Raw genomic sequence first — 12,086 nt, forward strand, 5'->3', positions numbered from 1 at the left:
CAGCTGGTTACAAAAACTTTCTTGGTCTCTGTGCTTAAATGTTCCCTTCATAACTCTTTAAAATGAACTAAATCTGTCTTCCACTAACAATCACTTCAATAACTATTTTCCCCCGTGGTAATTGATGGGCTTACCTGAACAGGTGACACTGAGCACAGAGGAAGAGTAAGATGGTTCTACACATTCCCCTTACGGAAGATCTCAGCTTGAAACAATCAGGTTTGATCGTCACACAAATCTGTATGACGACTTTTTTGGTCCAATAGAAACAGCAGAGCCACAGTCCAGATGTTCACAGACGACACCTGCTGCCTTCCGAGCCCCGTCAGAGCCAATCACTGGTCTCCATTCTCCCAGGTGTTTCACCTCCAGTGTACCTGCACAGCGACTGGCTCCTCCCACCAACCTGACAGGCTCTGACAGAAAGCAGAGTCATCAGTGAGAGAACAAAGTGAGTTGAACCAAAGCTGCAGCTCCTCTTCTACCTGAGCAGGTGAGTCCAGCAGCTTTGCCAGGTGAGCAGCTGCTTCTAGCTGAGCCTGAGCTTCTACAGTCCAGGAGAGCAGACTCGTGGCCTCCACACTGGAACTCTCTGCTCCACACTGGAGCCTCCGCTTCTCCATAGAGCGCCCCCTGGAGGACCGAAGGAGGCCCACAGCCAAGCTCCCTGCAGACCACCTCTGCATCCTGCAGGTCAAAGTCATCTTCACACACTGAGGACCATCTCTGGTTAGACTTCACCTGCAGTCTGCCTGAACACAGACTGGAACCATTCAGCAGCCTGACAGAGTCTGCAGAGATCAGAGATCACAGATGTTCATGTTTCTTAGACTGTCAACTAGATAATCTGCACATCTGCAGATTGTAATAACTCAGAGTAAGAGCAAAGTGTTTTTGTTCTTTGTGGTTTTGTTTTGGTACCCAAAAGGTCGATTCTGTTCATCTGGATGTTCAACCTTTTGGGATTACTTAGCTGGATGACTGAGCATCAAGACTTTGGAACAGGAAGATAACAATGAATTAGATTAACAACAAAAACTACAATAATATCCATTCTGTCTTAATTAGATCTGCATTTCTTGGCTAATAATTCAGTTACTGGAAGAATGGGGTCCGTACCCGCGTGCTGTGAGCTCACCGAGTACCGCATGGTTTATGGATATCACAACCAACAGCAGATCAGGAGGTACAGAAAAAAACCTTGCTGTGAGGTGACGATGTGCCACTGCACCTCCACGTTGCACCAGTTTGTGGTGTGTGAATGTACAGTCCCGTTTAAAACCACTTGGAAAATGGCAAAAAAATCATTGGGATTTGTATCAGGGGAACACGAGGACGGTCCAAAAGTGTGATGTTAGTCTCCTGGAAGAAGTCCTGCAGCATTGTCCTGGTGATAAACCCGGGCGTATCACACAGACCAGCAGTGTTGGTCACATTACTTGAAAAAAGTAATCAGTAAATAATTACTGATTACTTCCCCCAAAATGTAATCCTGTTACTTTACTGATTACTTATTTTCTAAGTAATTAGTTACTTTTTAACAACACGATTTACAACTGAATAGGTGATAAAGTGATAGATCTTTCAGCCCAATTCTACTTTTTCTACATAATCATCATACAAAATGTAATCAAATGGAAAAGTCTCTTTTTAAAACTTGTTTTATTAGTTTTAATCTTTTAACTTATGCATCAAGCAAAAATTTAATTATCTGCAACATTCTCTGACTGGAAGAAATTAGTTTAATATTTAAACCTATTTTCTGCACATTCCAGCACATAAAATAAAATATTTTGTGTGTTTACACTCAGTCTTTCAATAAATGCAAGTAAAACACAGCAGAAAATAATAAAGTCAAAGACTAGCGGTCCTGTTGCTCTATTTTCACCTGTAAAGCAGGAGTGCAGTAGGCGGAGGGTTACCCTGGTGCAGGTGTGCAGCGGTCAGTGGAAGAATCCGCGAGTTTCTCTGTGAGTTTCCCATTACGTCGTAGCTACTCGGTGCTTGTTTGGAAGTTTAGGGTTTTTTCGCTGTAAAAAGAAGTTTTCTTCCCACGCACAACGGACACTAATGTTTTTGTCACTTTTTATGGAATCAAACTCAAAGTAAGGTCAGTACTTCCACGCTTTAAACGCTGCACGCTCATACTCTCTCTGCACTCGATATATGATCCATTGTTGATCTGCACACAGCTGTTGTCACGAACGTCGCACTCGCTTACGTCACTGTCATGAGACATTCTCGCAAAAAAATCATGGTTTAGTAACGCAGTAACGCAGCGTGCTTACAGGAAAGTAACAGTAATCTAATTACCTTTTTTGCAATAGTAATTCCTTACTTTACTCATTACTTGAAAAAAGTAATTGGATTACAGTAACGCATTACTTGCAACGCGTTACTGCCCATCTCTGCAGACGTGAGCCCTCAGTCATGAGGGAATGCTCTCTGCATAGCCACATGGCCAGCGGCGTTTGATGCCCCTGCAGCTCCTGCAGCTCTGTTGTTCCACTGAAGGAAAAAGCCCCCCCGACCATGATGGTGCCCCCCCCCCCCCCCACACACACACACACACACACACACACTGTGGGCGTAGAAAACACCTCAGGTGGGATCTGCTCATCATGCCAGTAACTCTGGAAACCATCAGGACCATCAAGGTTACATTTGCTCTCATTAGAGAATAAAACTTTCGTCCACCTTTTAGTGTCCAAACGGTCATTTCTGTGGTGTCCAAGGAGACGAGGCCTTTGAAGGCGTGTTTGTGTTTTTTAAGGCCCTTCAGTCTCAGATGTCGTCTGATGGTTGCTGGCTGCAGTCGGCTCCAGTAACGGCATTGATTTGTGTTGAGAATCGTCCGGTGTCTTTACGGACAGCAGGCTGGATCCTCCGGCTCAGTGCTGGTGACATGTTTGGGGTTTTCCACTTGACTTTTTTGTTCCATAACCTTCAGGATCATTTAAGGAATTCCAAATGACCTTCTTACTGCGTCCCCCCTCAGCTGCGATGGCGCGCTGTGAGAGACCCCGCTTATGCAATTCGATAAACCGAGGGGTATCCTTCGGACACAGCAATGGTACCACCTATTTTCATTAGTCTATATCACCTGACATGGCTGCATATCTACCTTCTAATTAAAAATGACATTTATGAAAGTGATGGCCTTACCTGAGCAGGTGAGATCAAGGATAGAGGAAGAGGACCAGGATATTGCACACTCCCTCAGAGGAGATCCAGACTGAACACAGTCAGGGTTGATCCTCCAAACAGATCCATATGACTTAAATATCAGTCCTACAGAAACAGCAGAGCCACAGTTCAGATGTTCACAGACGACAGCTGCTGGTTTCATGGTCCAACCATTGTCATCCACTGGTCTCCATTCTCCCAGGTGTTTCACCTCCAGTGTACCTGCACAGCGACTGGCTCCTCCCACCAACCTGACAGGCTCTGACAGAAAGCAGAGAGTCATCAGTGAGAGAACAAAGTGAGTTTGAACCAAAGCTGCAGCTCCTCTTCTACCTGAGCAGGTGAGTCCAGCAGCTTTGCCAGGTGAGCAGCTGCTTCTAGCTGAGCCTGAGCTTCTACAGTCCAGGAGAGCAGACTCGTGGCCTCCACACTGGAACTCTCTGCTCCACACTGGAGCCTCCGCTTCTCCATAGAGCGCCCCCTGGAGGAGCGAAGGAGGCCCACAGCCAAGCTCCCTGCAGACCACCTCTGCATCCTGCAGGTCAAAGTCAGCTTCACACACTGAGGACCATCTCTGGTTAGACTTCACCTGCAGTCCACCTGAACACAGACTGGAACCATTCAGCAGCCGGACAGAGTCTGCAGAGATCAGAGACGGCAGACACACAAGACAAAGATGGCAGCAAACAACTATTCACTCATTCAGACTCACAACTCCAACATGAGTTCATCATTAACAACAGAGTGTTATAAAAGCGCACACTGGGCTCACGTCAGCATCACGTTTAGATTTTGTACGCAGATTTTTGAATAAAACTTTGATTAGAAAACGTTCCAAAACTGTCAAAAGGATCAGGGCTGAACTTTTAAAGAAGTACCCGGGGTGACCATGTTTGTCTGGCCTCCTCTCACACACTGCACAGCTCTTTCTCCTCTTGAGCTCATGATAAACAGGTTTCTATGCAGAAACAGGATTGTGGCAGTCTGCATGTTACAGGTTGAGGCTGATGGCATAAACATGGAGCTACGAAGAAGTTTAATTTAGGTTTAATAAACTCCTACAGTGATCTTGCATGGACAAAAATTCTTTTTAGCCTTTTACTTAGTGAAGAGCAGACAGAGAGAGAGAGGGAACAACCCCTTTCCCCCATTTATTCAATATATTTTTGGTTTTCTTTAACAAAACTTTGCTGTGTCTGCTCTCATCATTCACACCATCTGGGCTCCATAGAACTTTAAATTCACCCACTGCAGTAAAACTAGCCCTTAAATAACTTTGCGTTACATGTGGCGAGTCGGCCTGATGTGTGAATGAACGGGTTTTGTGTTTTTAATTGGGTATTTTCTGTGTTTTGAACATTGACTGTAGAAAACATGGACGACGCGACCCCGCCTCCTACCATTGTGCAAAATGAAGCCAAAATACCCGCTTGTGGAGGGCTGCCATCTTGCAAATTTGGAGCCAGAGTCTGCGCAGTAGTGACTTGAGGTGGAGCGACTGTGTAACGCTCCCGCCCACACAACCCGCTGGACGTGACCGCAAACACGCCCCCCTACACTTTTTACGTAGCCCGGCTGCTCGAGTTTTTTGCTGGTTTACCGCAACTGACGACTCGTTTAATTAAGGTAAATACAACCATGTCACTGTTATAAAAAGACACACAGCTCATCATCTTATAGTTCTAAAATCACTCTGTTGTTATTCGTTAGTTAGATTAGCCGCTAGCATACGCACTGTGTTGAAGGCTTGTTGCTAGCTAGTTAGCGATGCTACACACCTGCTACTCTTAACTTACCGAAAAAGTGCAGCGGGGCCTCGGGTCCTTCTGTCGGGTAGTCCAGTTTACTGAAGAAACACCTCAGGCTGTCAGGTTAAAACAACTCGGTCGTGTTTTCGTAGCGTAAACGCTGGGCGTCCTCTCAGAGCCTACGCTCTATCTGCTATTCGCGAACAGAGATACGCAAGTTTCTCCGTGACTGCAGCTGCCAGTCAAAGCTCTTATGATGACGTTTCACCCCAATTTAACATCACCGCGCGGTAGGAATTAGAATCAAACTTATGGGAAAGGAGACCCCTTGGACATCAATCAGCGTGATGAGAACTATTGAAAACAAAAGAAAGAATCTTTGGAAAAATTTATTTTAGTCTGACCCCAGTCCCATCCGCTAACATGGAGGAGGCGGGGTTTATGACCTATACTGCAGCCAGACACAAGGGGGCGATAGAGACGTTTTGGCTTCATTTTTGGGGAGCTGTCGCATCGTCCATGTTTTCTACAGTCCATGGTTTTGAAAGGTCTGCGACCAGAAAAACATGAAGTTTATTAAGAAAAGTGGTGTCAATGTTGCACATCCTGTCATTGTTTCACAAGATTTGAACTGCATGAAACTGAGATACGTGTGGTGGAACAAAATTTAAACAAGAACAAGTCAAACAGTAAAAACTGGAAACCAGCAGCTCAGAAACCCATCAAGAGGGAGCACCGACATGCTGGTTGGTGATTGGTCCAGAGGACTCCTGAAGTCCTGCTGGTCTGCTTACCTAAACAGGTGAGATTGAGGATGCTGGTAGAGGGTAACGGTCGTAAACAATCCCCCAACTTAGACCCGGACTGAAAACAGTCAGGTCTGATCGACCATACGAGCCTCCGTGGGGACTTCCTCTCTTGTACAGAAACAGCAGAGCCACAGTCCAGATGTTCACAGACCACAGCTGCTTTCTTCAGGGTCCAGTTATAGAAGTCTACTGGTCTCCATTCTCTCACATGCTTCATCTCCAGTGTACCTCCACAGTGACTGGCTTTTCCCACCAACCTGACTTCATCAGGCTCTGAACAGGAAGCATCAGTAGAGAAAAAGGTCAAAGGTCAAACGCTGATTCGACTTTTGTGATTATTTATTTCTCTTTGACTGTGTTTACCTGCTGAGCTCTGATTTCTCTCACTGATTCCTGAGGAGAAAAACAGAGAAGAGCCATTGATAAAAGTAACACGTTACTGTAATCTGATTACTTTTTTGAAGTAACGAGCAATGTAAGGGATTACTATTGCAAACAAGTAATTAGATTACTGTTACTTTCGCATAAGCACGCTGCGTTACTAAACCGCGATCAACAATGGATAATATGGAGCGATGGAGAGAGTACGACTGTGCAGCGTTTAAAGCGTGGAAGTAATCACATTACTTTGAGTGTGACCCTGTAAGAGTGACACAAACATCAGCGTCCGCTGTTCACTGTGTGGGAAGAAAACTTCTTTCTACAGCGACCCTAAACATCCGAGCAAGCACCGAGTAGCTGCCAGGGAAAGTGAAACTGCAAGGCTGGATCCAGCTTCTATGGGGGAGAGGGAGGGTCTAACAAATGATGCGCCATTTACAGATGTTTGCCTTTAAAGTTATGTTTTTATTATACTTGTTATACATTCCAGCCACCCATGTCTATGAACTATATAAGAAAAATGTGGAAACTTCTTCACAAATAAAATTTTAACCATTAGACAAAAAGGACTCGAGAGCATGATTTAGACACAGTCTGCGGCTCTGAAACCTCCGGCACATCCTCACTCACAGAAACACATCTTTGGCAGTGATGCACAAGCTAACCACACGAGGTAAACACGCCCACAGCACAGAAAGGAAGTGTCCTGACGTATGAGACGTTCTCACACCTCGAGTTTTTTCTTACATTTAGTTTGGTGCTCCTCACATACAAGGTCTTAAATAATCAGGCCCCATCTTATCTTAATGACCTTGTAGTACCATATCACCCTATCAGAGCACTTCGCTCTCACTCTGCAGGCCTACTTGTTGTTCCTAGAGTATTTAAAAGTAGAATGGGAGGGAGAGCCTTCAGTTTTCAGGCCCCTCTTCTGTGGAACCAGCTTCCAGTTTGGATTCAGGAGACAGACACTATCTCTACTTTAAGATTAGGCTTCAAACTTTCCTTTTTGCTAAAGCATATAGTTAGGGCTGGACCAGGTGACCCTGAATCCTCCCTTAGTGATGCTGCAATAGACGTAGGCTGCCGGGGGATTCCCATGATGCATTGAGTTTTTCCTTTCCAGTCACCTTTCTCACTCACTATGTATTAACAGACCTCTCTGCATTGAATCATATCTGTTATTAACCTCTGTCTCTCTTCCACAGCATGTCTTTATCCTGTCTTCCTTCTCTCACCCCAACCAATCACAGCAGATGGCCCGCCCCTCCCTGAGCCTGGTTCTGCTGGAGGTTTCTTCCTGTTAAAGGGAGTTTTCCTTCCCACTGTTGCCAAAGTGCTGCTCATAGGGGGTCATATGATTGTTGGGCTTTTCTCTGTATCTATGAAGAGCCTTGAGGCAACTTTTGTTGTGATTTGGAGCCGTGTAAATAAACTTGAATCTTTTCTGTGTCCTCGTGCTCCGTTCGTCTTAGCATTTGTGTTTTCGTGTTTTTGTTGAATAGTGAGGCAGCACGTAGGTTGGAAGGCCTTGAGTTCAGTGTCGTAAACACACTTTTATTTGAGTGGGAGTATCCTGTCAGAGTGTGTGCAGGATTTCAAACTACTTTGTGGTTTCGAGCTTGAAGAATTAAAAGTTGATGATGTGTTGACGGTTTAAAACTTGAGCGTTTTCTCTTTTTCTTTCCTTCGATGTGATTTTCATTTACGCTCACAGCCCATCTTTTAACAGATTTAACTGAACATCTTCCATCCATCCATACTCTGTCATTTTTCCAGTTCAGGGTCAATGCGGGGGTGGAGCCTATCCCAGCTACCATAGGGCAAGAGGCGGGGTACATCCTGGACACCAGCCTGGCGCAGGGCTAACACAAAGAGACACACAACTGTTTGCACATTCACACCGATGGGCAATCACCCATTAACTTAACTAACTGCATGTCTGTGGACTGTGGGAGGAAGGGAACCCACGCAGCACTGTGCATCTTCTTTATGCGGGTTGTCCAGAATAGCTCAGGATAACAGCTGCCTCTAAACCTGGACGTTAACATCTGCATTCACATTTTTCTCAAAGCGTTAAAGACGAAGCTTTAATCAGTAAATCTAAATATTTACTGCAACTCGTGAGTTAAAGCCGAGTCCTACCTGAGCTCCACAGCAGCAGCAGCAGCAGGTGATCCATGTCCAGGCCAACGTGTCTCTGATCTGATCGTCACATGTGCCGTGCTCGCCGTATATCTGCAACAGGAAGAGGGGGGGCTTCACTCCTCTCTCTGTGTTAGAGAATTGTGGATTAATATGGTTGTCATTGTGCAGGGAGGCCGAGATGAGCAGATTTGTTTTCAGCTTTTAGTCATTTTCCACTGCAAGCTTTTGGTTTTTAGATTTAGCACGAAAACGTTTGTTTTTACACCTGGTTGGTTGAAAGTTTGCGCCATATATGGTGTAGCAGGAAATGTCACACACACACACTTACATGTGAGTGCATTAACTGTCATATGACTAATGAGATGTATGTGTAACTGCTGTGAGGGGAGGCTTGAGTACAGAGTTGGCTGAGATCAGGTGAAGACCCTGACCAGGCTTTGTGTTTTGCTTTGTTCACAGTCGGACGGTCAGCAGCGTCTATCTCTATTTGGCAGTTTTGGTTCCACAGAGAACCATCTTTCAGTTTAAAAACGATATTTCTATCTGTACGCTCGGTTATTTCTGCTTCTCGGTGTCAAACACAAACATCTGAGGGACTCATCATCTGTTAGCATTAGCCTGAGAGACAATCCAGCTCTGTTGAAGTGCCACAGACACCCAGAGAAACTGTCAACGGCGGTTTTATTCCATATTCATCCAGCCTGTTTTGTGGACACTGAAGCCTGCAGAGATTTTGATGGTGCCCTTGGGTTTTTTTTGCAGCATCTCTGAGCACTGGTCACCTGATCCTGGGGTAAATTTGCTGGGACATCCACTCCAGAGAAGCTTCACAGTCATCTTGTTAATTTGTGTTAGTTTCTCAGACAGTGCTTGGGGTGGTTGCCTCTTGCTTTCGGGATTGGTGGGGGTCTGGGAGTGAGAGACTCGTTGAGGCTGGTTATCTTGCACCTTTGGGGTCACCCGTGGCATCTGGGTTGTGTTGGCCGGTGCCCTGCTTGGGATTTGGGTTGGTTCGTTGTCCCTTGGCTTCTGCGGTGTGCCGGGCCCTTCTCTGGGTGCCCTTACTATGTCTGTGGGGCTGGGACGTGCTGACCGGCTCTCCGTGGGGGCTTTGGACACAGACTTTCATGCATGTTTATCACACAGCACCCTGGTGCTCAGCTTCATGGTCTTTGCTACATGTCATTACCAGATGTGCAGCAGATGTGGGCGTCTGTCAGTGAGGTATAACCTGCGTCCTGCAGGTTCAGACGGTCGAGGCTTTATTCTTCACTTTATAAAAAGTTTTTCTCCATTAAAGTTGAAGTTGGGACTTCTTGATGTTTGCATTTCTGGAAAATGCAGCGGCAAACTTTGATCTGATATAAATCAGCTGCGCGTTAGAGGTGAGAGATGTGTGGTTGTGTTTCCATGACAAACAGGATGGACCGAGCAGGTCTTATCAGATTCATGCCGGCAGCTTCCTCTCATCGTTTCTGCTGTACGTAAAAACATCACAGCCTGAGTTACAGCTGCTGCCTATCATTATATTAACTGCACAAAAAGCTCTTCCTCACATGTCAATGGGTTTTTTTGGACACCACTCAGACTGTTGTCTCATCCTGGACCACAGTCCAGGATGAGACAACGAACATCCAAGAATACATCACGAAGACGGCCCCAACTGACAGTGTGCTCAGTGAATACCTCAGGCAGCAGAAACCCAAGAATGAGGAGGGAGACGAGGAACCATCATGGAAGGACAGACCCCTGCACGGTATGTACCACCGGCAGATAGAGGAGGTGGCTGATATCCAGAAATCCTACCAGTGGCTGGACAAAGCTGGACTGAAAGACAGCACAGAGGCACTAATCATGGCAGCACAAGAACAAGCTCTGAGTACAAGATCCATAGAGGCTGGGGTCTATCACACCAGGCAAGACCCCAGGTGCAGGCTGTGTAAAGATGCCCCAGAGACAATCCAGCACATAACAGCAGGGTGCAAGATGCTAGCAGGCAAGGCATACATGGAACGCCATAACCAAGTGGCCGGCATAGTGTACAGGAACATCTGTGCTGAGTATAACCTGGAAGTCCCGAGGTCAAAATGGGAAATGCCCCCAAGGGTGATGGAGAATGACCGAGCTAAGATCCTGTGGGACTTCCAGATATAGACGGACAAGATGGTGGTGGCTAACCAACCGGACATAGTGGTGGTAGTGAAGGTAACGGTGGTCCCTGTGGTAATCGGAGCACTAGGTGCGGTGACTCCCAAGCTAGGCGAGTGGCTCCAGCAGATCCCGGGACTAACATCGGAAATCTCTGTCCAGAAGAGCGCAGTCCTGGGAACAGCTAAGATACTGCGAAGGACCCTCAAGCTCCCAGGCCTCTGGTAGAGGACCTGAGTTTGAAGGATAAACCGCCCGCAGGGGCGTGCTGGGTGTTTTGTTTTTTTTATGCACAGAGACAAACAGACCCTTAAATACAAGTAGCGCAGATATCACACTTTATAATGGTTATAATGGTAAAATCTCTGGTCAAAGGGAGTCCGAACAAAATGTCCTGAAGTAGTAGGATAATATGAACATGATTTAATCTTTTTAAACAGATATTTTTCCTGTACTTTTTTCCTGTAAAAATTTGAACACGACAGTTGATCTTCAGATTTCCAAAGAGGAAGAATTTTTAAAAGAGGGAAGACTGGTCTCAGAGCGGCGTTGGAGAAAACCCCGTCACCTCTCGATTTTAACTGGAAGAGTGGATCCAGTAAAAGCATCTGAAATTCAATCAAATTGAATTTATTGGGCATGAAGCTCAGAAAATCCTGAGAGATGTATTGATATATTTATGATTCAAGTATTTTAATTTAGGTAAGAAAACTACTGAATCATTCCAGTCTGACTGCTTAAAAACAGCTTCCTAAATTAACTTTGACATAAAGCCGTCTGTGATCATCTGTTGAAGCAGCCGACTATGGTTGTGAAACGATAATCACAATAACTGATCATTTCATTTATTTTTTACCCAAAAACAAAGAAACATTACATTTAAATGAGGTTTCATCAGACTTACATTTGAAATGGAATAAAGAAATAGTGCCAAAATGTTCGAATTAAGTTTTAATTAAAAGTGGGGGGGAATCCCCTTCATATTAAGTATGTACAGACAACGATGCAAGCTCTATGTGCAGGCAAATACGATTGCACGCAAATTCAGCTTTTGTTCACTTCCAGTTAAAGTGGCTTTGTTTAAAGCGTATTGCACACTGCTATATACTGCCCCCTTGTGGTCATCCTACAAACAATGCAGCATGCTGAAGCTGCATGTTGCATATAATGATGCGATGAGAATCCTTTGCAGGATACCTAGAAGTGGTAGTGCCAGCCAGATGTTTGTAGCTGTGGGTGTTTGGACTTTTAAAGCACTTTTAAGAAAGTTAATGTTCAATTTTAGAGAACGACTGGATGGTTCGAGTAACAGTATAATTTTAGCACTTACAGATCCGACAGTGAGTGGTTCCCGTTACTCATCCAGTCTGAGAAAGCACTGGTTAAAGTGTTTGTGTATTTATTGATTTATTTTAAGTAATTGTGTTTTATGTATATTATGGTTTTATATTTTTACAAATGCTTTATATACTTATTTATATACTTATATATATTTAATGGTCTATACCTTGTGTTGGGGGGGTGGGGGTTGTGTTTCTGTCTTGTTCTTATGGACATGAAGTCTGCCAATAAAGATTGAATTGAATTGAATATTAAGTATCAATCAAACCAGATGGGCACATCTTTGACCCCTGAGGACCACAGCTGTGTGGAAATCAGGAGGGTT

At 45.0% G+C, this 12,086-nt stretch overlaps 1 protein-coding gene across 1 annotated transcript; it reads right to left on the reverse strand.

The window, feature by feature from the left end:
- Positions 1-121: 121 nt before the first annotated feature.
- Positions 122-9,855, reverse strand: LOC146502920 (scavenger receptor cysteine-rich type 1 protein M130-like). The gene is made up of 6 exons (XM_085131365.1): positions 8,270-9,855; positions 6,107-6,136; positions 5,729-6,016; positions 3,166-3,825; positions 486-791; positions 122-416 (listed from the first exon to the last, which is right to left on the reverse strand). Exons 1-6 carry the CDS (start codon positions 8,304-8,306, stop codon positions 229-231), a joined length of 1,509 nt encoding a protein of 502 aa, XP_084987491.1. The 5' UTR covers positions 8,307-9,855; the 3' UTR covers positions 122-228.
- Between the last annotated feature and the right edge of the window lie 2,231 nt (positions 9,856-12,086).

This window comes from Neolamprologus multifasciatus, chromosome 14, assembly GCF_963576455.1.
Source record: "Neolamprologus multifasciatus chromosome 14, fNeoMul1.2, whole genome shotgun sequence".
Classification (NCBI taxonomy): Eukaryota; Metazoa; Chordata; class Actinopteri; order Cichliformes; family Cichlidae; genus Neolamprologus; species Neolamprologus multifasciatus.